Raw genomic sequence first — 26,146 nt, forward strand, 5'->3', positions numbered from 1 at the left:
TCGGGGTCAGATCAGGGTCCATTCAGTGCAGTATGTGGTCCCTGACAATGGCCAGCTCTGGCTGAATGAGACGAAGGTGCAAGAAACCCTTCAGTAGACAGCTATAGGATAACCTGCCCCTAGGGATAACTTCCTCCTAACAGTCAATAGCTAGAGGCTGGTTCATTACCTGAAGGTTTATATTGCTTTTGAGATTTTTTTTTTCATTTACTGTGACTCTGGATAGTTTTGTAATCCCTATCAATGTCCAGGGTAATCTGTTCTGGTGAAAAATATCTAAGCCACATGAGAACCCCATGAAGGGTGTAATGTGTGATTTCTCATGATGTGCCTGAAAATGGAACTACTGACCCTCTCTTAGCTACAGTTGGGACGGTGGGGGTGGCTGTAGCTTGGAAATTTTTAGATTCAGGCCAGTGCTCCCCACTCAAATCCCACAATATAATTCTATATAAATGCTGCTATTTGTAGGAAATGTTTTAGGTCTGTGCAAGAAAAGATGCTTTTGAATCTCTCCGCAAAAAACCCCACTTTATTTTCTAGAAACTGTTTTAAGCCTCCTGGTCTCTTTTATTTTTTTTAAAAAAATCCCTGCTGTATTGGCCTATGTGGAATGGCCCAGAGTCACTAGTGGCTTTGGGTGCCCAATCTGAGACACCTTAAAGGGACCTGATTTTTTCAGAAACTGCTGATTTGCCCGCTCTCTGAAGCTCAGACCCCATTAAGGTATGTCAAGTTGGGTATCCCAAAAGATGAAGCAAACAATCCTAATCATTCTGAAAATCCCTGGCCAATAACTGCACTCAAAAGCAATTAAGAATGGAAAAACTCTGATCACTGCAAAACGAAAGGGTCTCTTCTCTCCCCCCGCACTGCCCCTCCCACTCCTGCAACCTCAAATTTACCTTTAGGGAGATCAAATTAATTATAAAACCTAAAACTAATGAGATTCTGTTTTCTTGACTGAGTGTGGTTTGAGAGCAGCATGAAATATACCACAACCTGTCACCCGTGTTCTATGTAAAGGGAATTCATCTCTGTCTAGTTCTGAGTGACCAGAAATTGAAGCTACTGCTGTGGGTTCCAGTAAAGAACTCGGAGGCTTAGAAACAGAACCCTTCTTTCAGTCTGAAACTGGATCCTACAGCCTAGGAGGCGGACTATTAGTTGGGGCAGTGTGGAGCAACTTGCATTGCCACAACCTGTCCTGTTTCTGGGCTTGCACGGTTTGGGATTCACTTAAAAATAAAGCTAAAATTCCATTGATTTACTGAATGAAAAACGAGGTGCCTTTACAGTGGGGGTTTTCTACAGGTTGCTTCACTGCTTTTTGTGGGTCCCTTGTTTGGTTTTGTAGCCTGATCTCCAATTGGAATATTTTAAATGAAGCTGCATCTAGATATAGAGCTGTTCTTAGATCTTCAAGCTACTCTGGAAGTGTGTGCATGCACTACAGATATATATGCTACAGATATGTAGTGTACAGTCATAACCACCTAAAGCCCTCAGCATAAGGTTGCTGGCTGTAAAGGATTTTATTTATATTTTTCTCACATTTGGCCTCCATACTGCAGGAAAATCTAGCTCTAAAAGGCACTTTCCTGCTCAGAACTCAGGCAGCACCTTGAGGAGGCCCGCGAGAGAGCGGAGGGCTTGTTGCCGAGGTGGAATCAGCTGGCTTCACTTGAGCTGCCAACCTGATGCAGTCCTGTTAAAATTCTTGGGCTCCTCGGGTGTCTTGTGGTGGAGCAGGCTCGACTCTAACATGGTGGTGATCTTCATCATTGGTTTGGAAGCTAGCTCCTTCAGTTTCCGGGCATCAAAACGTGGTCTGTGGAGAAGGGGCAAGCGGCACCGGAATGAGAATCCCTCCTCTTTCCTTATCCCTTTTTCTTCCTCTTGCTGCTTTCTCCTCTTGAGGGTTGTCATCTGATATAAAATGGCATCCCACATTTTGGTGGCCCTTGATTTAATCAGCCTGTTGTCTTGGCTGGCATTACCTTGAGAGCATTCTGCTTTACTTCCTGCTTCCTCCTGTTCAGCCTTGGCTGGCTCAGTTTCTGGGAATTGGGGCCCCTCAGGTTCCACTGTCAAGTGCTTCTTGAGGCGAGACCATCCGCTAAGCTTGGCTGTAAGAGGTCTGGCCTTCTCCACAGATGGTGGTGGAGGCTCAGCTTTGGGGGAAGGACTGGGAATGGTGGCTGTTGGCTGTGGTGGAATGACCAGCTCTTCCTTTGCTTCTGTGGAGAAAGCCCTGGTATTGTCAGCTGGCACTGTGGCTTCTTGCTTCTGAGCTGTATGGGGAGTCACTGGCCTTAGGCTTTCGCTGTGTGGCTCAGGGAGTTCAGGAACCCACTCTGTTCTGGACCTTGCTGTGTCACTTCCCGGGATTTCTGATCTACTGAATTGGGGATCTGGCATCAGAGGACTGAGGAAAGCAGTCCCAACAGGCTCTCTGGGAGTTGAAGACTTAAGGGTTTTGTAGAGGGGCTCTGCTGTCATGGTGGGAAGCATGGGGTCCTTTGATTTGGGAGTAGCAGCTCCAGCCTCATCAGCATTGAGAGTGACTGGTGCTGGCCCTGCAGGTGGCTCTGAGTGGCTTTTGCCAGTATGGGCTGCTGAAGGCTGCCTGTCCTCACTGCTGAGGGCTATAGAGGACTGGTCTGGTAAGGGGGTCTTCGCTCTGGGTGCCTGTACACTGTGGACACACGCATGCACTTTAGTGACGTGGGTAACCTCCGCCGGGGCTTCTATGACAGGTGAGATGGAAACGGGAGGGTCAGGGAAAACGAATACACAAGGTGCCTGTGGAGAGGGCAGCTGGGTGGGCGTGTCTGGTTTTGTCATCCCTTTTGGTTGCCATGGGGACTGCCTATGCACAGGGGATGCTACTGGAGAGACGGAGAGCTTGAGGTGTTCAGAGATTCTCCTCTGCTCAGTTACTTTGAGTGTGAACGGCTTGGCCTTTGGGAAGGGAGATGAGACATGGTGGATGACTGGCTTGATGGAGAACCGGGGAGGGAGGTGGATGGTGATGCGCATTGATGTTTCTGGGGTCTTCAGCGGGGATAAGCGCTCGCTGTGCTCTAGGTCTGGGCTGGCCTCGCTCACTGGGGAGAGGTTGGACCGGAACGATTTCGCTTGCTGTGAGGCTAGTGGTGTATTCTTCTTTGCAACTTTCTTCAAGAGTCTCTGGAGCCTAAGATTGTCCTTACCAGGTTTCGGTAGTATGGCAGGGGGTGGAATCTGTGGATGGAGGGATTCTGGCTCGTAAGGTGGTGTTACCGTGATCAGCATTTTAATCCCCTGAAATGAAACACACAAAGCTTAGAGCTGACATCAGCAACTGATCCGCTTAACCCTGTGCGTGCTGCTGCACTGTTCGCGCATGCCATGGGGCCACAAAGATGGGTCTGCTGGCGGCAGACCCCAAACATCTGTCTGTAGAATTTCTGAGTGCTGTCCCAGAGGTGTCTGGTCTGTTTCAGAAGCAAGGTTTTACCTGGGAGAGGGAAGAACATTGTACTGGAGCTTTTACCCTCGCCCTCTCAATACAACCAGTGTCTAATCGATATTTCTCCACATCACTCGCACACAACAAAAGGGTATGAGTGACCACCAGTTTAGGGCTATGGGTCAGGATTTGAGATGTTAATAGACTGTTAGAAGCAGGGGTGCTGGAACAATTTTTATGGTGGGGCTGCTGAGAGCCATTGAACCAAACTGTAAACCCTGTGTATGATGGAAACCATTTCAAGCTGGGAGTGCAGTACCACTCCTTGTTCCAAGACCTATGGTTAGAAGCTTGCTAAGCATCTATCCTCACGATGCCTGATGCTAGCAAGTCCCTTGCATTTTAGTGTTTGAGGCAGCATTTTCCTTCCTACTCCCACAACCCTAGCAATAAAAATTAGCTCTAATTTGGCCTTTAGGTCAGATGGTATTGCTTGTTCCTTCAGCTCTGCATCAAACAAGACCGCTTGCTCTGAGCTGTCTGAAATCCCAGTCTGAGCTCTGCAGCTGGAACCATGTCTACAAAAATTGTTTTTGAGTTTCCCCCTAGAGTACACTCAGGCACCGCCGGAGTCGGGTGACTGGACAGCAAATGTGAAAAATCTGGACTGGGGGAGGGGCGGTGTAATGGGAGTCTATATAAGAGAGACACCATAAAATCGGGACATCTGGTCACCCTACCCCAGAGGCTGGCAAATCCCTAAGCTGTGTGAGCCTCCACTGCCCCAGCTCTTCCCATTCTCACCCTGGGCTGCAACTTCTGTGACCCTGTCTAGAAACCAAAGAAGTTCTTCATGACCGATTCTATAGCTTCTTTGTGTAGAGATTACCAGTAGAGGTAGCCGTATGATCTGAGCAAAGACTGGGAAGTCTATGCAGGGCAGTAGCATAGCTAGGTGGGGAGTGGGGCAGCAGCTGCTTTCCCACTGAGCAGAAGTGGTACCTTTTTTAATTTTTACTCACCCCGCAGCACGGGTCAGGCAGCGCTCCAGGGCTTCAGCGGTGGGTCCTTCACTCGCTCCGGTCTTCGGCGGCATTTTGGTGGCGAGGGGGTCCTTCAGTGCTGCCGAAGACCAGAGCGAGAAGGACCCCCTCGCCACCAAAATGCCGCCGAAGACCGGAGCGAATGAAGGACCCGCCGCCGAAGACCCGGAGCGCTGCCTGACCTGCCGCTGGGTGAGTACAAGCGGGTCACACCTTGTTTATCTCCACTCCCATTGCTGGGGTAGGGAGTGAGGGTGAGCACCTGGCTTATTCCATCCATCTCTCCCTGACAGACTTTAGCTCCCAAGTGTCACAGATTAAACTTTTTTCCTCCAGTTATTGCCAGCTTCACAGTTGCTGAGCTGGCTTGGCTAAGAAGTGAGGCACAAGTGAATGAATCTGTCAGCTCCCACTGCTGGATGGTGTCAAGTGTCCTGAAAGAAGGAATGAGCAGGAGGAGGCTGGGAGCGTTCATAGGGGCTGTCAGGTGCTCTGCACCTTTTTGGCAACTGCCAAGCTCATTCCAGCTGCTTTCTTGTTTTGTGGTAGGTAAAATTCTAGTTTTGGGCCATAGTTCTAACTCACCTGGTCCTGGCCTTTGAGGAAGGTAATGCAGTATGCTGCATCAGTGTTCTAGAGGTACAAGCCTTAGTTCACTTGTAAACTACTCTGAGCAAACCTTTTGATGGGTAGAACAGATGTTTCCACTTCAATGCACATGAGGCTTAAACAGCCTTTGGCTGCGTTTGCAATCTGTCTTTCAGCACTGGCTAACTACTCCTGCTGGGAGGCTGGCCTTTTGCTTGCTTGCTACAGAAATTCCTGGCAGGCGGAGTGGTGAAGAAAAGGGAGGGCTAAAGCAAACTGTAAAGTTACAGGTTTCAGAGTAACAGCCGTGTTAGTCTGTATTCGCAAAAAGAACAGGAGGACTTGTGGCACCTTAGAGACTAACCAATTTATTTGAACATAAGCTTTCATGAGCTACAGCTCACTTCATCGGATGCATACTGTGGAAAGCGTAGAAGATCTTTTTACACACACAAAGCATGAAAAAATACCTCCCCCCCCACCCCACTCTCCTGCTGGTAATAGCTTATCTAAAGTGATCACTCTCCTTACAAACTTACAAGGAGAGTGATCACTTTAGATAAGCTATTACCAGTAGGAGGGTGGGGTGGGGGGGAGGTATTTTTTCATGCTTTGTGTGTGTAAAAAGATCTTCTACGCTTTCCACAGTATGCATCCGATGAAGTGAGCTGTAGCTCATGAAAGCTTATGTTCAAATTGGTTAGTCTCTAAGGTGCCACAAGTACTCCTTTTCTTTTGTCTAAAGTTAAAGGCTCTCTACTTCCCCACAGGTTCCAGTTGCCACCTTAATTCCAGCAAAATCTCAGCAGGAAATATTTTCACTGCACAGCTGGAGCTGTTCTCCAGGCTGTAAAGGGTGTGGTGGCTCGTCGGCATAGGCAAAAGGCAATTGCTTTGTGTGTGTGCCCACACACAAAAGCCACATAGCATTTTGTGAGGAAGCCTTGAAGGAGACTTGTGTATGTTAGATGGCAACTGCTGGAAATTTGAAGCAGCTGATCACTTTTAAGCAAAGGCTAGAATTAGGCGTAGCTCTATTCCAAGAGCAGCTCTTATGTGTGAAACTCATTTGACCAAAGAGGGCTAGAAATCCCTTCCCCATTGTTCTGTTTCACAGCGTACACACACAACTTGAATAGAACAGATTCTCCTGCTGGAAGGTTGCACCAGAACACTACTTTGTTAGAATTCAGAATGCAAAAGAACCCCAAAACCGAGATGGAGCTCCCTAAGGCAAAGAGGCACAACTTACCCCACCTTCCCGTAGACTGACTGGCTGCTGACTCTGCTGGAACACTTGGCTATGGAGCCCTGTAACCTGCAAGCAAGATCAGAGAAGTCTCCTCCCAGCTCCTAAAGTGATAGCTTGCAGTTCCAACAGAGTCCTCATTACACCAAACCTACCACCCATCCCCAGGGTTGGGCGTCGGAAAGACCTCAAAACACCTGACGTAGGCTTTGCACGAGTGTCGCTACATTGCTGTTGTTACATGAGCGTAAGCTCCTCCTTGAGCTGTGCTGCACCAGCGTAAAGTGGATTTGCTCTGGTGTGGTTGGCTCTGGTAACTTACTAGCGCAAGGTGCAGTAGTGTACGCCCAGCTTCGCATCAGAGACCTGCGTCTGGCTACAGCTACGCGATGAGCTAGGGATGTGATTTTTCCCTTGTTTGGGTACGCTTAAATGGCAGCGTAGCAGCAGGAGCACTGGGTAGCAGCACTGGCTGAATAGTGCTGTGTACAAATCTGCCTGAAACTTGTGGGGATGGGCTCAGCACATCTGTGTCGTTGCTGCTGCAACCTATGCCACCGTGGCTGAGCATAAATAGCAGCGCAATCTAGCTTGCTTGTAGGTGTATGTGAGCAGGGGAATCCTAAGACTATATAAGAGGTTTGCACCCCTTTTGTATCCACATTGTTACACCACTGCAAATGGCTTTTATGCAGGCAGGGCCTCCTAGGCACCCTTCATTAAACGAGAGAGAGAGAGAGAGAGAGATATTGCTACACTGGAATTGCTACACTGGATGCGAGCAGTGCCTCATCTAGTCCTGTATCTGTCTAATGCTTGCAGCTGTTTCAGAGGAAGATGCCAAGTTCCCCGCAGCTGGGAGGTAATCAGTCCAGTGTGAAAATCTTACCCCCAATAGTTAGAAGCTGGCTTATTATATACTGAAGCATCTGGGTTCATCTCTTCCAATGCTCTTCTTTTTTTTAAAAAAAAAGATCCTTGCTATTATAACTCTAAATATTCTTGTTAATCTATGTGAATGTCCAATTTTTTTAATCCCACCAAATCCTTGGTCTCAGTGATGCCATGAGGCAATGGATTCCACAGATGGCTTCTGGCAGAGTGGGAGTGATACCTTTCATCGCTTTCAAATTTGCCGCCTTTCAGTTTCATAGATTTTTTTTTTTTTTTTTTTTGTCGGGGTGGGGTACAACATGTATTTGTCATGAGATCTACCTTCTGTGTCTCCCCCCTCAGAGTTCTGCATGCTTTCTGGAGAGCTCTCTCCTGGAGCAATCTGTCCTCTCAGTAGGAATTCCTCCCCTCACCCCTCCCAGTGTTGTGTATTGGAACAATAGCAGAGCAAAGAAAGATGCATTTCTTTGCTTGGTCTTATTGACTGCAGTGGACATTTAAAAGGGATTCATTATAAAATTGAGGGGGAATGAACTTCTCTAAGAACCCAAATAGCTTGTGAAGCTTCAGGAAAAGCAAGTGAATTGAGACTAAGAATCTCATGGGATTCTTAGTGTTAAGTATGTTCTTTATGCTGATGCACAACCTGAAACCTGCCTGGTCTTTGGATCCCTCTTATGCTACTCTACTGTGCTTAGAGAGATGCTTTAATCAAACTTAGTCTCTAGTTTGACCTTTAAACAGGGGAAGTGTCCATGTGGAAGAGTCATTAACTTCAAGATGGAGAAGTAATTTGGGATGCTGGAGTGATGGCACAGAATCAGCTGTTCTGTGTGGAAGAATGAGCTAAGGGAACTTGATACCTATGTTGCTGCAGCTGGTCGCCAAGGGAAAGAAAGCTTTGCTTTCGTATTTTTCTTGGGCTCAGAGGGGAAGACTGGGGCAGCATCACCTCTAGCATCTAAACAATGACTCCTAGGGACGAGCTGACTGCATTGAAACGCATCTCTCTCTCTGCCAGGGTATCATGACCTGTTCAGGACCCTTGCTGCTGTGTCCTTTCTCCTGCCTGTTGCCAATCGCCTCGTGTCACAGTAACAGAGCAGCAGAATCCAGAGGCCTTGAGAGTGATTTGATGTCTTCTCAGACATTCTAGGCTCCCATTCTGGGTTGCAAGCAGCTCCTATACACAGGCTGAGCCACGGTATAGAGGCTGTAAACCCAGGAGGAACACTCAAAAAAATACGGGTGTGGGGGGGGAGCATCTTGGGCTGACTATCTGTAGCCCAGATTATCACTCTCACTAAGTTTGTCCTTTGTTCTGTTTTTCTTTTACAGCGGAGCTTGGTCCTGACTAGATGCAACCCTGTACTCAACGCTGATGCTTCCTCTGCTATAAGGGAGATCACTGAAGGATGTCTTTCTCCCAGTCCCTGGCAGGCAACTTCTCTCTGCTCCAGAACAGCCTGGCTGTATCCTCGAGTGGGAGCATCACCCCACGCTGCTTTTGTGTGGATGAAAGGAACATAATCAGCTGGCTATTGTTCCTCCCTTTAACTTTCTAAATGACTCTTTGCTGTTTTGTATTTGGCTCCTCTGGGCCCTTTTGTTTCCATGCTGGAGATGGGAGGCCATTACTTCGGCCCTCTCTAATCTCTTGAACACATGAAGAGAAGAATCTGCCAACTTGCCTAATCAAGCAGGGGGTAGAAGGCATCTCAATAACCATTGAGAAACCTCCAGCTACTAACTCTTTCGGGGTAGGAGGGATAAAGCTGAACAGAAAAAGATTAATGGGTATGGTGGGAATGCTCAACAGATGAGGTTGGTGGACTGATTCTTAGAACCACCTCTACTCTGGCCTCCATAATCCAATGGAATCACAACTGTACTGGCAACCTAGACCATGTCATAGGTATCAAAGAACCACCATGTTCTTCTGTGAGTGGGGAAAACTTACCACCTGTTTTGTTTTTTTTTCCATCTCTTCACCTGTGCCTCTTCTGCTGTGAACTTTAATACGAGGTGGGGAAAACCTATGACTGACCCTCTCCAGGCCAGGTTAGTCTATGCCAGCTGAATACAAGATTCTAATCCAGACTTTTCGAATTCTACAGCTGTTTCCATACTGAGGTGGTCCCTTCACCTGTCCATCACAGTGCCAATCTCTTCCAGACCCTACTGTCCCATGTGAAGAGTGGCAGCCCAGACTTTGGGTTTGAGCCCATGCAGTAGCTCTTACCTTTTGGTCTCTGCTGATGAGTCTGAGAGTTCCTTTTCTATTTGCTGCATACTCAAACCCACTGAGATAATCTTTTTAACATGAGCCCCAGTGGAGCTGTGTCAAGTATTCCTGTCAAAGTGCATCAGCAAACTGTCCTGTGCTCCTGTGTGTGGACTGTGTTGGTGCAGCTCGGAAACCAGCCATTTTCACCACTTTTCACCCATTGGCACTGCCTAGGTAGAAGGGTGTTCTGGGGAGGTAGGGGCTGCTTGTAGGGGTGGGGAGAGCCCTTGAAGATTAGTAAACCTCAGACCTCCACGGTAACCCGACAGGATTTGGTTTGCTCCCAGTCCCTGCAAACTAACTCTCCCGGGTCAATCTGTAAACTCCTTCATGTCCTCTAGCCCACAGTCTTTGGCACATCCCTGATCTTCTCTCATTAAAAATGTTTCTGTTCTTCCCCCTGCAACTTGCTTCTGTTATCCTCAGATAGGAATCCCTGTCTTATGGGGCCTCTCTCATCCCTCAATTTGCTTACTGCTTTAATTGATTCTGTCCTGGATTTACTTTTGTGTGTGTGAGCATTTAATAAAATGTCTGAGGAAGATATTGTAACAGTTGTGGCTCTGAGGGTTTCACTAATGGTCAAAATGGTCCGGTTCATACAATAAAGTTGTTTCCAATGTCTCTGCCCGTCCGGCTACAGCAACATGTTGGGGGAAGCAAAATTTCCCAGCTTCTCTGAAATGAAGAGAGCAGGAGCCCAGCAGATACAAGAGGGTTTAGGAAAAGATCCTGCCACTTAAGTTTTCTGTGGTAGGAGAATTTCTGACTTTCACTGGTAGTGGGGAATCGGGTGAGTAAAATGATCAGATCCTACTTAGGGAGTGGATAAAAGATGGTGGCTGTAGCATAGAGAATTGCTTTCTTAAAAACTAGACCTCTAGAAGGAGCAGAAAGGAAAGCCGGTTATCACAGTCCATAGAGATGGTCACGATCAGTTCTTTGGCTGAAATGCAAAAATTTTACACTGAATCTAATTTTGGAAAGTGTTGGGCACGGAGCTCTAGGTTTGTGAACCAGTGGCATCACTTCACAGGAAGCCAAAGCCGAACTGAAGGGACAGAGTGAGGCAGATAAAGGTAAATGCCCTGGCTGTGGGTATTTGTCTTCAGATAGTTCTAAAGTTGCCAAACCCACTACAAAGGCCACTATGCCACAACTAACCAGCCTTAGCAGTCGTACTACCCTCGGCATGTACAGGCAGAAGCCATGCAGTGCTATCCTTGCCCATGCTATCCAGTAATGGTTGGGGAAAGGCTAGTCTCCTATTCTATGGAGGTACTGAAAACAGACAACATAATTGAAGTCTGAAACTAGAAGTCTTTCCAGCATTGTCTTAGCCAAAACTTTTTTTTAATCTGGAGAAGGCCTCTGCCCCAACACACCCTTATCCTTTTAATAAAGCTCAGAAATAAGATGCTGCTTTCATCAGAGCACTGAATTTATCTCTAGGAATCTCAAGCTGGCACCTTGCCCAACATTCAATTCTATTTTGGAGGGGTAGGGAAGAAGGGAGATCTCTTTTTATGTGCCAACACCCTGGCTTTCATAGCAAAACACTGAACAATATCTGTGTGACATGGGCTGTCTTTAGCAAGAGTTACTCTGTCTGGCATATTCACCTTCCCTTCCCCACACTTGGGCCCAGATTCACAAAGGTACTAACTCCCACTGGGATCATTGGAAGTTAGTGCCCAATTACGTCTGTGAATCTGGGCCATGACGTCTTGGGTCAAGTTACAACTGGTCTCAGTAGAAACAACGGTCATAGTCCAGGTGCTGACTTCAATGGAGGAATGAACAGATTTCGTAGCTGCTTCTGTAATCCCCACACCTTCTGGGGGTGGTGTTCTGTCCTACTTGTAACGCCAACAGACCGGAGTTGTCAGCAGGCACGATCAAACCAGGGACCTCTGGAGCTTAGTGCATCAGCCTCTACCGCATGAGCTAAAAGCCAAATGGCATTTAGCTCATGCAGTAGAGGCTCATGCACTAAGCTCCAGAGGCCCCAGGTTTGATCTTGCCAGCTGATGCCTGGGGTCTGTCAGCATTACAAGTGGGGCATTCTTTCTCAAGTGGTCTCAGTGCTACTAGATTGGACAGAACACCACACCCAGGAGGTGTGTGGGTTACGGCTTCCTCTAGAGCATTTCTGTCTCTAGTGATTGGGGGGGAGAGAGAAGACCCAGGAGAAATTGGGCCTGAATACTCTCCGGTTGCTTTCAGGAACTACCTGAAACTGGGAATTTCCATACTTCATTTAACTTTCATACTTGCTAGAATTCCTTTCCCTGGGGCTGCAGTATGGACATGTAGCTAGCATTGGTAGTTGTGGAAGCCAGCTGCCAAGATCATTAAGTAGGCAAAGGACTTGAAGGCAGATGGGGCCTTTAATGTTCTATGAGATCCTGATGTGAAACTCAGCGAGGCCCAGGAAGCTGCCTAAGGCTGCCAGACCTGTTCAGTAGCGAGTGAATGGAAGCAGAGTGGGAGATGTGGTACTGTTAGCATCAGAGCAAAGAATGCCTCAACACTTTCTGCACTCTCCTCCTCACATCTCATCCCTGCACACAGCACCCCTTCCCACAAAGAAAATCCTGACGAGAAGCAGGCCCATTGGGCACATTCTGTCTGGCTGTAATTTCAAGAGTGCTTGGATAGGGGCCAGAACAGCTCCTCTGAGTTGTTGGCCCATTTTCACTGCTTTAGGTATAGAGTCTGCTACCCTTACTCATGTTGTCTAGTACCATAGGCTGTGACTGGTCCCCACTGATGTCTATTGGAGTAAGGGTGACTGAATGGGCCCTTCTGTCATTTACCTCTGTTTCAGAAAATGAAACTGCTCCCCATCTATCTAGATGTTAATATAGCATCCGATGAAGTGAGCTGTAGCTCACGAAAGCTCATGCTCAAATAAATTGGTTAGTCGCTAAGGTGCCACAAGTCCTCCTTTTCTTTTTGCGAATACAGCCTTTGTCACTGTAGCAGCTGAGACCCTCCCAGACATAAATGAATTTATCCTCATGACCCCTGTGATGTAGCAAAGTAGTATCTCCTTTTCATAAAGGGGGAACTGAGGCACAGATTGCCTGCATGACTTCAAGCAAATCGGTTAATCTGTGCCAGAACTGAGAGCTGAATTGAGATGGCTCGGGCCTTAGTCCAGCGCCTTAACTGCAAGACCGTCTTCCCTTCTCTTGTGTTGCTTTAACAATTCCAAGCAACATTCCCCTAGAATGCTGTCAGGCAAGGCCTGAATCAAACCCTAGGTTCTGAATGCCACACCTTGAATTTGAGCTGTCCAGATCTGAACTCTGGACTGAGCCAGTGGTTGTAATGAAAAGAATAGGGATCACTTCTTTTACTAAAACTAGTCCACTTCAGTGCCACTTTCTCGAAACAAATCGACGCACAACATCTGACACTTTTGGTGAGCAATGCTAAAATAACTAACACCGAAACATGTTTTAGTTTCAGCTTTCACAGCCGTGTATAAAATGACAGACTAAAAAGCTGATGAAAATAATTTGAGAAAATCCTCAAGTATTCACTATTTCCAGGGCTTGCTCTGTTTAAAGGTTGAAGGCTGGATTTGAACTAGCTTCTGTTTCTAGCTATAAAATAATCGTAGGTGCAGATTTGTGATTGCACTTATGCATGCCCTCAATTTACATAGTGAAGAGTCTGATTGAAAGCCCCTTGAAACGGACAGACTCCCACTGGCTTCAATGGGCTTTGGATCAGGCCATTAGTGAACAGCCAGAAACAGGGGAATTAGGTAGATTTCTAAGTTAAATTAATTGTGGTGGTTTTTATTTTCTTTTTAAATTGCACTTGTACCTTGTCCCCTCTGGAAATGCAAGCTGGTGTCTGAAAATTTGGTCTGAATGTCAGGTTTTCCTCCTTGGAAATATTAGTGGAACTCCCACAGATATTGAAATAGTACTGGACAAGTGTTTTGAACGCTCTCAGTGCAAGTATACTGACATATCATCCTCTTTTGTTGGGTCTAAGAATCGAAGTACCACTGGAATAAACTTTTTTCCCCTAGCTGTATAAAGAAGTGGGCCTGACGTTGGCCAAAAATATATATAATAAAGAATTCATAGAATTTAAGGCTAGAAGAGACCACTGTCATCTAGTCTGACCATGTGGATTATATAGGGTCTAGAATTTCACCCAGCGAATCTTGCCTTGAGTTCACTAATGGTTGTATGAATAGTTATGCGGTGTTTGAGCTAGAGCATATCTTTCAGGAAGACATCCAGTCTTTGTTTAAAAACTCCAAGTGATGGAGGATTTGCAATGCTAAACAGTTTAAACTTTATTTTCTTTCTTTACATAACAGGGTAAAAGACAGAAGGAAAACTTGTCACTCCAATCCAGGTCTCTGGCATGCATGCATGAGTGGTTACAGATTACACAAGAATGAAAACAACTCTTCATCCCACAGTGTAATCAGATGTTTTATGAAGCTTGTAAAAACCTTGGGTAATTCTAGTTGATGTCCATCTTCTTAATGTTGCAGAACTCTGCACTGCCAGGTTTTGTCCAGAAGTAGCAGTAATGAAGTCTGTCTCTGTGTTATTTCTGGTTTTAATAAAACCAGCAACTATTAAGCGCCAAGTCCAAAATTTAAGAGAGTTATGGCATTGACTTCAATGGGAACCGGATTAGGCCCAGTTTGAATAAAGCATCCCTTGCAAGTTTCAAGTCTGATTTCTACACCAAAGAAGTTTGGATAAGCTTCAGACAAGTATGTGACCTTTCCATTCCAAACTGAAACATCAAGATTGCTGGAAGTTTGCCAGTCACTCAGCACTGGCTGGAATGTGAGAATACCCCTGAATGGCTATTCCACTGCTGATCCTTCAACTTTTGATCCTCATCTCTGGTTTACATAGGATGATGTTTTAGAAATTGGATCTAGCATTCTTCCTGTAGGTTGCTTGGAATTCATGCTTAACACTGGGTTGTAGTGATCAATTTGTAGATGCACAGATCCAGATCTTCAGCTGATATAAATCAGCATAGCTTCATTGAAGTAAATAGACCTAGGCTGAGGATCTGGCTCATGGATTTTAAGGCTACAAAGATCTTATATGACTACCTGCATAACACAGGCCATAGAGTTTCACCCTGTGATTCCTGCATTGAATCAAATGACTTATGTTTGAACTTAAGAGTACATCTTTTGGAAAGACATCCAGCTTTGATGTAAAGACGCCAAGTGTTAGAGAATTTACCACATCCAATGGTTAACTACCTTAATTATTAAAAATGTATGTCATCGTATTTCCATTTTGAATTTCAAGTTGACTTCAATTTCCAGTTGGTGGATCTTGTAACACCTTTATCTGCTATATTAAAAAGCCCTCTAATATCAGAGATCTTCTCCCAGTGTGGGAACTCAGAGACTGTGATCAAATTTCTTCTTAATAGTGTCTTATATAAGATCGGAGATTCTGGGTCAGACCAGTGGTCCATCTAGCCTAGTGTCCTGTCTTCTGACAGTGTCCAATGCCTGGTTCTTCAGAGGGAATGAACAGAACAAGCAATCATTGAATGATCTTTCCTCTGTCATCCATTCCCAGCTTCTGGTAGTCAGAGCCTAGGGACAGCCAGAACGTGGGGTTGCATCCCTGACCATCTTCGCTAATAGCTATTGATGGATGTATCCTCCATGAATTTATCTAATTCTTTTTGGACCCCGTTATAGTTTTGGCCTTCACAACATCCCTTAGCAATGAATTTCACAGGTTGACCATGTGTTGTATGAAGTACTTCCTTTCGTTTGTTTTAAATCTGCTGCCTATTAATTTCACTGGGTGGCCCCTGGTTCTTGTGTTATGTGAAGGAGTAAGTAATACTCACTTTCTTCACACCATTCATGACCTCTATCATATCCTTCCCCCCCTCCGCCCCTTAGTCGTCTCTTTTCCAAACTGAAAAGTCCCAGTCTTTTAAATCTCTCCTCAAAGGGAAGCTGTTCCACACCCTTAATAATTTTTGTTGTTCTTCTCTGTACTTTTTTCCAATTCTAATGTATCTTTTTTGAGATGGGATGACCAGAACTGCACGCAGCATACAAGGTGTAGGCGTACCATGGATTTATATAGAGTTGAATCATGATATTTAGGGTCTTATCTATCCCTTTCCTAATGGTTCCTAACGTTCTGTTCGTGTTTTTGAGTGTGGCTGCACATTGAGCAGACGTTTGCAGAGAACTCTCCAGGATGACTCCAAGATCTTTCTTGAGCGGGAACAGCTAATTTAGACCCCATTGTTTTTTATATATAGTTGTGATTATTTTTTCTAATGTACATTACTTTGCATTTATCATCATTTAATTTCATCTGCCATTTTTTTGTCCAGTCACTGAGTTTTGTGAGATCCCTTTGTAATTCTTCACAGTCTGCTTCGGCTTTAACTATTTTGAGTAATTTTGTATTTACTTTACTTTACTCTTTACCCCTTTTTCCAGATGATTTATGAATATGTTGAACAACACTGGTCCCAGTACACATCCATAGGGTACACCATTATTTACCTCTCTCCATTCTGAAAACTGACAATTTATTCTTACCCTTTGTTTCCTGTCTTTTAACCAGTTATTGATCCATGAGTGGACTTTCCCTCTTATCTCATGACTGCTTACTTTCAGAAAGCCTTTGAAAAGGTCCTTAAGCAAAGTCCAAATCTACTGGATCACCTTTGTCCACAGGTTTGTTGACCCCATCAGTGAATTCTAATAGATTGGTGAGGCATGATTTCCCTTTACAAAAGCCGTTTTGACTCTTCCTCAACAAATTGTGTTCATCTATGTGTCTGATAAGTCTGTTCTTTACTGCCTACAATGGCATGTAGCCAAACTGCGACAAATAGCAGCAAATATCTTCAATGGCCAGTGATGGGTCGCTAGATGGGAAAGGCTCTGAGTGACTACAGTGAATTCTTTCCCAGGTGTCTGGCTGGTGGGTCTTGCTCACATGTTCAGGGTCTAACTGACTGGCATATTTGGGATCAGGAGGGAATTTTCTCTCAGATCAGATTGGCAGAGATCCTGGGATTTTTTTTTTTTGTTGCTTTCCTCTGCAGCATGGGGCCCACCTGGGTCACTTGCAGCTTTAAACTAGTGTAAATGGTGGATTCTCTGTAACTTGAAGTCTTTAAATCATGATTTGAGGACTTCAATAGCTCAGCCAGAGGTTAGGGGTCTATTTCAGGAGTGGGTGGGTGAGGTTCTATGGCCTGCAATGTGCAGGAGAACAGACTAGATCAGTGGTTTTCAAACTGCGGGTTGTGACCCAGTACTGGATCGTGGAAAGTAAGGCACTGGGTCACGGCAGCTCTGGTCAGCACCACTGACCGGGCCATTAAAAGTCCCGTTGGCAGTGCTGCCCGACTAAGGCAGGCTAGTTCCTACCTGTTCTGACACTGCGCTGCGCCCCAGAAGCGGCCAGCAGCAGGTCCGGCTCCTAGGTGGGGGCACCATGGGGCTCCGTGCACTGCCCCTTGCAGGCTCCGCACTCCCCTTGGCTGGTAGCTGGGGGGGGATGTGCCTGCGGGCACTGCTTGCGCGCCTCTGCGTAGGAGCCGGACCTGCTGCTGGCCGCTTCTGGGGTGCAGCGTGGTCTGCGGTGCCAGGATAGGCAGGAAGCCTGCCTTAGTACCCCTGCTGCACCGCTGACTGGGAGCTGCTCAAGGTAACCCCATGCCCCAAACCCTTGCCCCAGCCCTGAGCCCCCCCCAAACCCCTCATCTCCAGCCCCATCCCAGAGCCTGCAACCCCAGCCCAGAGCCCTGACCCCCTCCTGCACCCCAACCGCCTGTCCCAGCTCAGAACCCCCTCCCACACCCTGAACCCCTCATTCCTGGCCCCACCCTGCAGCACTCACCCCCGCACCCCAACCCTCTGCCCCAGCCCTGAGCTCCTCCCACACCCTAAACCCCTCATCTGCAGCTCTCTTGGGTCACAGGCATCAAAATTGTCTTCAACTGTGTTGCCAAAGAAAGTTTAAAAACCACTGGACTAGATGATCATGATGATCCCTTCTGGCCTTAAAATCTGTGAGTCTATACTTTTAACCAATTTGCCCCATCCTGAAGTTAGACCTACTGGCCTGTAATTGCTAAGATCACCTCTCGACCTTTTAAAAAAAAATAAACTAAATAGATTGAGCTTCTTAAATCACTCACTGCAAGGTGCTTTCCAGGCCATGAATCAGTCTTGTAGTTCTTCTCTGAACCCTTACCAGTTTTTCAAGATCCTTTCAACATCCAAACACTCTTGTTTCAAGACTGTAGGCGGCTGAGTGATAATTTTTCTTTGGGCCTTCATAGTTTGAGATGGCAGGTAAGTTACTAAAACATTGTATGGAAAGGGAACCGGTGACGACTTGATATTTATAGTACCAAATGAACCCAGGAGATTAGTGCTTCTAAATAAAACATCCTCTTTGACAGATGGAAAGTTTCATTGGCTAAATGTAGCATGAAGACCTATATCAGGTAACACCATCACATGTCACTAGACTTTTGCTTAGCAAGATTTGGCATCTAAGCTATTGTAGATTTGAAAGGCTGGTAATGGAGACATGGTGCCAGGATTCTGAATATTCTGGGATGGTCATGCTAGATGGGGAAGTCAATGTGGGGCTTTGTAAGTTCACCTTTCAGAGCTGCTACTCTTCTCAGCGATCACAATCACAGAACGTTTCTTAGCTGCACGCTTGAATCTGTGCGCTGGTTACCCCTGTACCTGGAAAATGTGAGCTTGAATCTTGGCACTAGTGTATTGACATATATATGGAATCTATTGTCCAGAGAGGCTGGAAGCTTGAATCTGACTATACTGGCATGTGGATATTGCATTTCAAACAGAGGGGCATGTGTCCTGGTTCTATGCTATGTTGATTCTCCCACAGAGGCTACAAATCCTGCCCTGTCACGAATATGCTGGCATCTCTCCTGCTTCACTCCTGGCATTTGCTGATGAACATGGCATTCAGTATGTGGAGGAAAAGGCTTGTGGCCATAGCAGAGACATAAGAAGTCAAATAGTGAGACCTAGACACAATCACAGTGGTAAGTGTCAAAACAACTGTTGGTGACTGAAAAAAGTGAAATACCAGGGCAAAGGTCAGTCATTTCAAATAAAATGTGGTTAGAGAACCTCTCTGCTACCTATATCAACTCAACCCTAGGCTCACCAGGAGGGCAGCAACATCATCAACACAAGACACCTTCTCTCCACTCTTGGATAAAAACCTCACGATGCTGCTCACAAATAACCTCCCTGTCTTGTGCTTGCACTAACCATGTGAGTTGTCCAAAGTTTGTTGAGTTAATCTTTGCTGTCCATCTTGTGCTCTGGTGACCAGTGGATGGTATTGTCCATTAGTCAGCAGAGAGTTCCTTTCAATCTCCCGTTCTCATGCCATGATCTATCCGCTGTTGCTTTTGGCTTTTCCATAGTCTGCAAGACGCCTTTTGCCTTGGTTTGCTCTCTTACACCTACGCTTCTCCACATAACCCTTTCTCCATACCCCAAAGTCCAAGTCAGAGCTTCCACACTACCTTCTTGGAGAACACTGTGCTTTTGTGACAGGCGCCTTGATTGGCAGCACACAAGTATCAAAGCAGACATCAGGTTAAACAGATGGATGAAAAATGATTTTCAGTAGTGAATGAAACGTGGCAGAAGTGATTTTTCTAAGGTCCCCAAAGTAGCTTCAGAGTTCAATCAAACGTACTCCCTCCTGTTTGGTTACAAAGCTGGTGGAGCATGCTGGGATGCCAGAATTCCTCTGCTTATCCAGCATGACCACCAGCAATCCCAGCTTCCTCATTTGCTCCTTCTAAGCGTTAAGGTGCCTCAAATTGGACTAACAGGGCCCACTTCTAGGAGCAAGGGGATAGTTCATTTTCCATGTTCATTCAATCTGTGGCCTCTCTTCTGAGACTGACAGCCAGGGTAGCAATGGTGACGGTGGTGGCTTTGATGGGTGGACACATGTTCACTAGGTATTGCATTGAGATCATCAACTCATTTCATGAAAGTCACGAAAGAACCTTCAGGTGCTGGCCTCTCCTGTCCTGGTTCTAAAGGTGAAAGGCTCCATATTCTATTACCAGTCCTGTATCCATCCAGTCCCCTTATTTATTTTGGTGCATGCAAAAGATGCATCTAAAAATGAAATACAACTGAGAATGTTAACAAAGTAACCAGCCACAATGGGCCAGCACTTCAGGTTCTGTATGTCATCGTAGCTCCATTGACTTTTACAGAGCTAGACTGATTTTCACCAGTTGAGGATCTAGCCCTTTGTTTTCTCCTGCTTGATTTATAATCAGTGTAGATGATCAGCGTCCTTTGTTTATTCCTGCTGGTTAATGAACTTCTTGCTTTCTGTCTTGGCTGTGACATTTCGATAGCTAAACTTTCCCCGCAGAAGGAGGTGAAGCCCTAAAGCTGTACAAAAATCCCTGCTTCCAGGATTTCACATAACTCCCCTAAATTACTAGGGCAGGTGCTGTTACATCTGGCAACCAGGAGCTGTGGGAATGGCAGGGAGCTGGTTGTAGTTCTAGATTCTCATGGTGCATCTACCCAGCGCCATCCGTACTGGGGCAACTCTATCTTAGACCAACTGACCATGTTCCCTGGGGGATGATAGGCCAATTGGGGATTGACAGAGCAGAGCACACCCTGGCTATGCTGTAGGCCCCCTATACAGAGGTGGAGGTAAACTCCTATAGGAGTTGGATATGCTAGCTGTTTACTAACTGAGAGCTCCCCCTATGCTGGGGGACTTCTCAGCTGGATGGCCCTGGCTGCTTTTCTGCACCTGTGTGTCATGAAAGCACACAAAGAGGCTGGAGAACAGTAGAGAATCTGTCCCTGAATGTTTCTGCGGGCCTGATGGGTGATACCTGTGCTCCATGTAATCTGAAGAGCAAGGATTGTGAAATGTAAGGGAAATAGATCTCTCTTTATATCAGTGATGTCCTCTTCCCAGCATTTAGATAAGAATTCAGAAACACTGGACTCCCTCTGTAAGATGAATGATTAACTTCAATAGGTCAGCCAATAGAGGGAACACATGGAAAGGTCTGATTCCAACTCCTACACACAGCAAACATGTGATGCAGTATATTCCTTATGAATACCCCTGACTAACCACTCTTGGCACAGTTCCCTATTGAAAGGAGATGCAATGGTTGCTTAAGTTTATTCTATGGGTATTTTCTTACAGTCTCTCTATATATATCCCAGGCACCGGTTCCTAATAAAAGGTGAAAATTGGTATCGGGTATCCTGCTCTGGAAGAAAAGTTTGTGTCATATAAAAATACAGCAAACCCTCTCCGTAAGATTTGAGATAAGCAGCAAAATGTCCTTTATCTAGGTTGTTTGTGACTCAGACATACACACATGAGATATAAGTGAGCTGTAGCTCACGAAAGCTTATGCTCAAATTAAATTGGTTAGTCTCTAAGGTGCCACAAGTCCTCCTTTTCGTTTTGCAGATACAGACTAACCCAGCTGCTACTCTGACACCTACATTTGTTTTCCTTAATGTCATCTTATAGACCAATAGAAGAGATGTGGTTTAACAAGCCACGTAGCTTGACACAACCTCACTTAACTAAGTCCCATAGATCTTAGACCCCGATGTAAGACTGGATATGAATGATCCTATTCCAGTGTTTGGGGCATTAATTCATTAGAAACTATGGGCCAGTTTGCTGCCAGTAGCTTATTATTCATGTTGGTGACGGTGTACGGAGGACAAGATGTTGTTCTTCACGCAGTTCATGGATGATGCAAAGAATAGAGAGATGGGTGCAATGACCAAAGATGATGCGTGTAAGAAAGAGTGGCTAGAACAAAGAGATCTTATAGAGAGCAGGCAATACAGAAAGCAGAGAGATGGTCAGTGGGGAAAATCTCATAGGTGATGTATGAAACAGATGCATGGAATCAAGAGATGAAACAAGAAATACACGCCTTGTACGTGATAACATATGGAGCAGATGGATGAACCATGAAACAAATAGTCTAGATCAGAGGTGGGCAAACTATGGCCCGCAGGCCACATGCGGCCCGCGAGACCATCCTGCCTGGCCCTTGAGCTCCTGGTTAGGGAGGCTCGCCCCCGGCCCCTCCCGTGCTGTCCCTCCTCCCATGCAGCCTGTTTGCTGCGCTGCCAGAGTTCTGGCCCCCTGCTCCTGCCGGGCAGCACAGCAGCATGGCTGGCTCTGCCTGGGTGGTGGGGCTGCGAGCTCCTGCTGCTCTGAGCCTGGGGGAGGGTTAGATAAGGGGCAGGGAGTCCCAGGGGGCAGTCAGGGGACGGGGCGGTTGGATGGGGCGGAGGTTCCAGGGGGGCAGTCAGGGGATGGGGAACAACAGGGGGGGTTGGATGGGCATGGGAGTCCCGGGGGGCTTGTCAGGGGGCAGGGGTGTGGATAGGGGTGGGGGCAGTCAGGGGACAAGGAGCGGGGGGGGGCGGGTTGGATGGGTCGGAGGTTCTGAGGGGGGTGGAAAGTGGGAGGGGGTGGGGGCCAGGCTGTTTGGGGAGGCACAGCCTTCCCTACCTGGCCCTCCATGCAGTTTCGCAACCCGATGTGGCCCTCGGGCCAAAAAGTTTGCCCACCCCGGTCTAGATATATATGGTTATTATTATGAAGGAGGACTGAAGCATGAGCCAGAGATGATATGCAAAGAGAAGACAGAGAATGCATACCAACTACAGATGAGGCATGAGCTAGAGATATGATACAGTCATGGTCCAGATGATCATGGAACAAATTGAGAATGTACAAATCAGCTAACTTCTCTTTCAGAGAGACGATGCATGGTGCCAATTGATTATGTATGAGGAAACCTATATCATGCTAGGAACAGAAAGATAATGCATAGATTAGGATGTGTTATGCATAGCACGATATGTATACATGAGCGACTCAGAGACGTGATTCATGAGGTAAGGAGGTAATGCACAGAATGTATAGGCAATATGGGGAGCAGCTAGATGACTCATTGAGCAGATGGGCCATGAATGAGAATTATGGAACATATGAATGATGCAAAAAGCACACTGATATTGTATGGAGGAGCTACACATTGCTTGAGACTTATGGACAGCGCCAAGAACAGCTGTGTGGATAAAGTGATCAGAGGGGTGTTGGGAGAAAGCATATTGATAAGATGTTTCATAGAGCAGATGGACCACATCGGACCTGATCCTCCACCTGTGGAGTCAATGGGAGTTTTACTATTGATTTTCAATGAGACTCGGATCAGAGCCATAGGGAACAGATCCAGTAGACGATGCACGGAGTAGATACTACAGATATTCAAAATGAAGCATGAGCTGAGATTGGATGAATGGAGCATACAGGTGAGTCAAGAAGCAAAGAGATGATGCAAAGAGATGACGGGATCAACAGTCCACCAAAAAAATCTGTCTGTCGAGGGGGAAGGGGAAGGCGCAGTAGGAATGCCTGGTTCCTGCCACTAGACCGGAAATGACTTGGCCTCAACCCCTGTCTGGACATTTCCCCTTAAGTGGGACTTGGTAGGGCAATTCAGGCCCTCCCTCTCCACTGGGCCACAGCCCAAGGTCCTGTGGGAAGTAACACCAGCAGGGTCCTCCCTGCAGGGAGTCTAAGTCTGCCACCATGGACTACTTCCTATCTATGTGCTCCTTCAGTCTGGGGTGTGGCCCTTACAGTCCAAACACACAATAGTTTCACAAAAACTGTCCAAAGGTGGCTGGAGAAAGCACTGCCTGGAGAAAACACTGCCTTACACGTTCTGTAATCCCCTCTCAGGCTCTCTGGTCCCCCCTCTTTGCCTGACTTCCCGGAGAAGTATTTGTCTCTCCTACAGACTGTCCCACCACCCTTTGCCTGGGCTTCTGAGCTCCTTTTAACCCCCTCCTCCAGCCAGAGCACGTGCAGCAGGCCCAGGCCGGAGCTACCTGGGCCTAGTATTGCCTTTTAACTCCTTTGGGCCCGGGGTGGGGTTTGCATACCCCACGACAACCTACATCAAAATGTTTGCCTTTGGCACGGCAGTCAAAACAATCTTGGTTATTCAGGTGACTCTAAGATGAATTGAAAGGCCCTTGCTTCCTTGCAGGTCACGCATGGACAGCCGGATGAAGGCTTCCCATTTTTTCAAGATGCTCAGTTTGTTTCCATGGAAGGACTTCAAACAAATGGGCCAGATCCTCAGCTGATGGAGGCAATGGAGCTGCTCAGATTCATACCAGCCAAGGCAGTGGCCCAATAGATTTCCAGATTATTTCTCTCTTTTCACTTGTTTTTTTTTTTTTTTTTTCCATGAATTTTCCTTCTCTGCTTCCAAATAAGGGACTGGGTCAACTGACTGGAGACAGACACCGTGCAAGCAGGCACTGTACAGTTTTGTCCTGTTCACAGCTCTACCAATGCACCTCAGTCCTTGAGCCCTCTACTGCAGAGTAGGACAAAATGCCATGCCAGCACTAAAGGCAGACTATAATAGGCAAGCAGTTAGTCAAGTGAGACTAGCACATATGCTCCCGTCGACATTGCCAAACATGGTACACCGTTCATATAGAAGAAGGGGAGACGAAAATGTGGTATTCCCTTACATTATATCCATGTGCCACTATTTGATTAAAGGCAGTATTTCCTGGAGAAATGCCAGCCATTGGGTTGCCTAGGGGCAATGATCTAGCCAAATGTGGCAAAAATGCTTAATGATGCTGAAAATGCCACAGAACTGTGTGTTCATTGCATTAGTGCTTTCAGTGGCACTGAGAGGAAAAAACCCAACATTACATGTCCTAATAACTGTACTCCTTTGCTAGGGATTCCCCCATCTCACCTGTGTGGGGTTTCCAACCCAATCCATACATGAGTCAGACTCCTTCTTCCCCTGTGTGAATTACAGAATAATTATAGCACTGGGGACAGATGTGAGCCCTTTCCACTTTTTAGCAAGAGCTCCCTCCTCTCCAGCAAACCCTCAAGAATCTTGTTTCCATATATTGTGGGGGGAGAAAGAGGGGAGGGGAAAAACCAGCCTACATCTAAAGAATGAAAAGCTCAAAACACAATTTTTGCTTTTGTACATTACCTGGTGAGTGCTGAGTGATGGTTAGAGGCTGCAGCTTGTTGATCCCAGCTCCGTGTGCTTAAAAACCCGTCTGAACATCCTTGGTTTGGACTCTTCCCTTCCTACAAATGGCAGGGAGAGGGGGAAGGAATTGATCCATGATGCATGCCAAAAATAAAAACAGCCCCACAGCTCCTGACCTAAACGTTTGCTCTTACCGGCTGACAGCAAAGAGGGCTGCTAAAGCTGTCAGCCCCACTGGAGGGCATGGTCTATATTGCTGGGGTCCCCTGCCAACAGGAGGTGGAGACGGGGGAGGGGGTGTGTGAGTGAGGTGAAGCCTGAAGGCTTAAAGAAATGGAAACTGTCACAAGGGTTGTATTAGGCACTGCAAACCTCTACTGGCAAATTAATGCAACTGCATTGAGTGCATCAACAAACCAAATCCTCCAAAGGGTTCTCTTTCAGTCTGTGTTTGTTCTTGTATCTCCAGGGCCTTTGGGTACCGCCTAATTCCCTCAAACTTTCCCAGATCTGGATGCAGCGATCAACCTGCCACGCTTCAATCTGTATAGGGAGAGGCCCTCATTTTAAAAGCCTTTTCTCGTTACAGTGAAAGGCACTTGAAATATATCTCCAGGAGATGGTCAAACACCTGCACTCACTGTGTTTTAAAAAGACCCTACTCCTCTTTGACATGTCCCTAGTGTCAGCTCGAATCTTCTGCTCATTTCTTTCAACCCTCAGTGGTGTGCACACACCCACCCAAAACCCACTTCTGATCTATTACACACCACTGAGTTCCTGCTGGGGGAAATGGGAGGAGTATCACACCGAAAGAGTGATATGTCTCCACATTTCCTTCCTGAATCCCAATTGTACCATGTAGCTCAAGCCTTTTAAACTGTTAGTGTAGCAAGAGAGAGGGTCTCTGCCAGGCCTAGCGGGTGGTGGATATTGCCAGTGCTGGGGGAGGGCCATGACTGACTGCTTTTAAATACCATGCACCACCTATCTCTGTGTTTCTATGAGAACTGCACTCCAGTGCATGAAGGAGAGCCTGTCGCTTCCTTGCCTTGGATACCCCTTTTTAAATGTTGCTTGCATGGTTGGGTTATAAATATAGAAACATAAGCCTACTGGGTTTTTTCTCCAAGCATGTCCCTCCCATCTTAGCATAATCTATGCAATTCCTCCAGCTGCTCCTATACTTGGTATGACCTTCTTTCCCTTCTCCTCCCCCCACTCCCTTGCTCCTTCCCTGCCTGACATTGCGGGCCTGGTGGCCAATCGGCTTCTCCAGAAGATCAAATGTCACTATAACATGAGGACTTAATCACCTTGGGAAGTTTGCAGATCCTGCAGCCCGTCCCATTCGGCAGGGAACTCACCACTTCTCTCAGCTTCCCCCTCTCAGGTAAGAAGGAGATTAGGCAGGGGACATGTCTGTGTGAGTAGAGGAGGGACAGCAGACTGGACCCTTGGTCTAAATGGGGAACAGTAGGGGGGCCATGACGCTC

At 46.6% G+C, this 26,146-nt stretch overlaps 3 protein-coding genes across 7 annotated transcripts in view; 2 read left to right on the top strand and 1 right to left on the bottom strand.

The window, feature by feature from the left end:
• Nucleotides 1-10,067, top strand: part of LSP1 (lymphocyte specific protein 1) — an 84,599-nt gene extending 74,532 nt beyond the window's left edge. For all 4 annotated transcript variants that reach the window (XM_084630877.1, XM_084630874.1, XM_084630876.1 and 1 more), the window contains one exon: nt 8,567-10,067. The gene's annotated coding sequence lies outside the window, so the exon portion shown is untranslated. The remainder of the gene's footprint in view (nt 1-8,566) is intronic.
• PRR33 (proline rich 33) lies at nt 1,517-24,961 on the bottom strand. The gene is made up of 3 exons (XM_084630873.1): nt 24,845-24,961; nt 24,648-24,748; nt 1,517-3,306 (listed from the first exon to the last, which is right to left on the bottom strand). Exon 3 carries the CDS (start codon nt 3,295-3,297, stop codon nt 1,681-1,683), a length of 1,617 nt encoding a protein of 538 aa, XP_084486999.1. The 5' UTR covers nt 3,298-3,306; nt 24,648-24,748; nt 24,845-24,961; the 3' UTR covers nt 1,517-1,680.
• A 931-nt stretch (nt 24,962-25,892) lies between these two features.
• TNNT3 (troponin T3, fast skeletal type) overlaps nt 25,893-26,146 on the top strand; it is a 48,295-nt gene continuing 48,041 nt past the window's right edge. For both annotated transcript variants that reach the window (XM_084630880.1, XM_084630879.1), the window contains exon 1: nt 25,893-26,043. The gene's annotated coding sequence lies outside the window, so the exon portion shown is untranslated. The remainder of the gene's footprint in view (nt 26,044-26,146) is intronic.

Source organism: Lepidochelys olivacea (assembly GCF_965140295.1).
Source record: "Lepidochelys olivacea isolate rLepOli2 genome assembly, chromosome: 6".
In the NCBI taxonomy this organism is placed as follows: domain Eukaryota; kingdom Metazoa; phylum Chordata; order Testudines; family Cheloniidae; genus Lepidochelys; species Lepidochelys olivacea.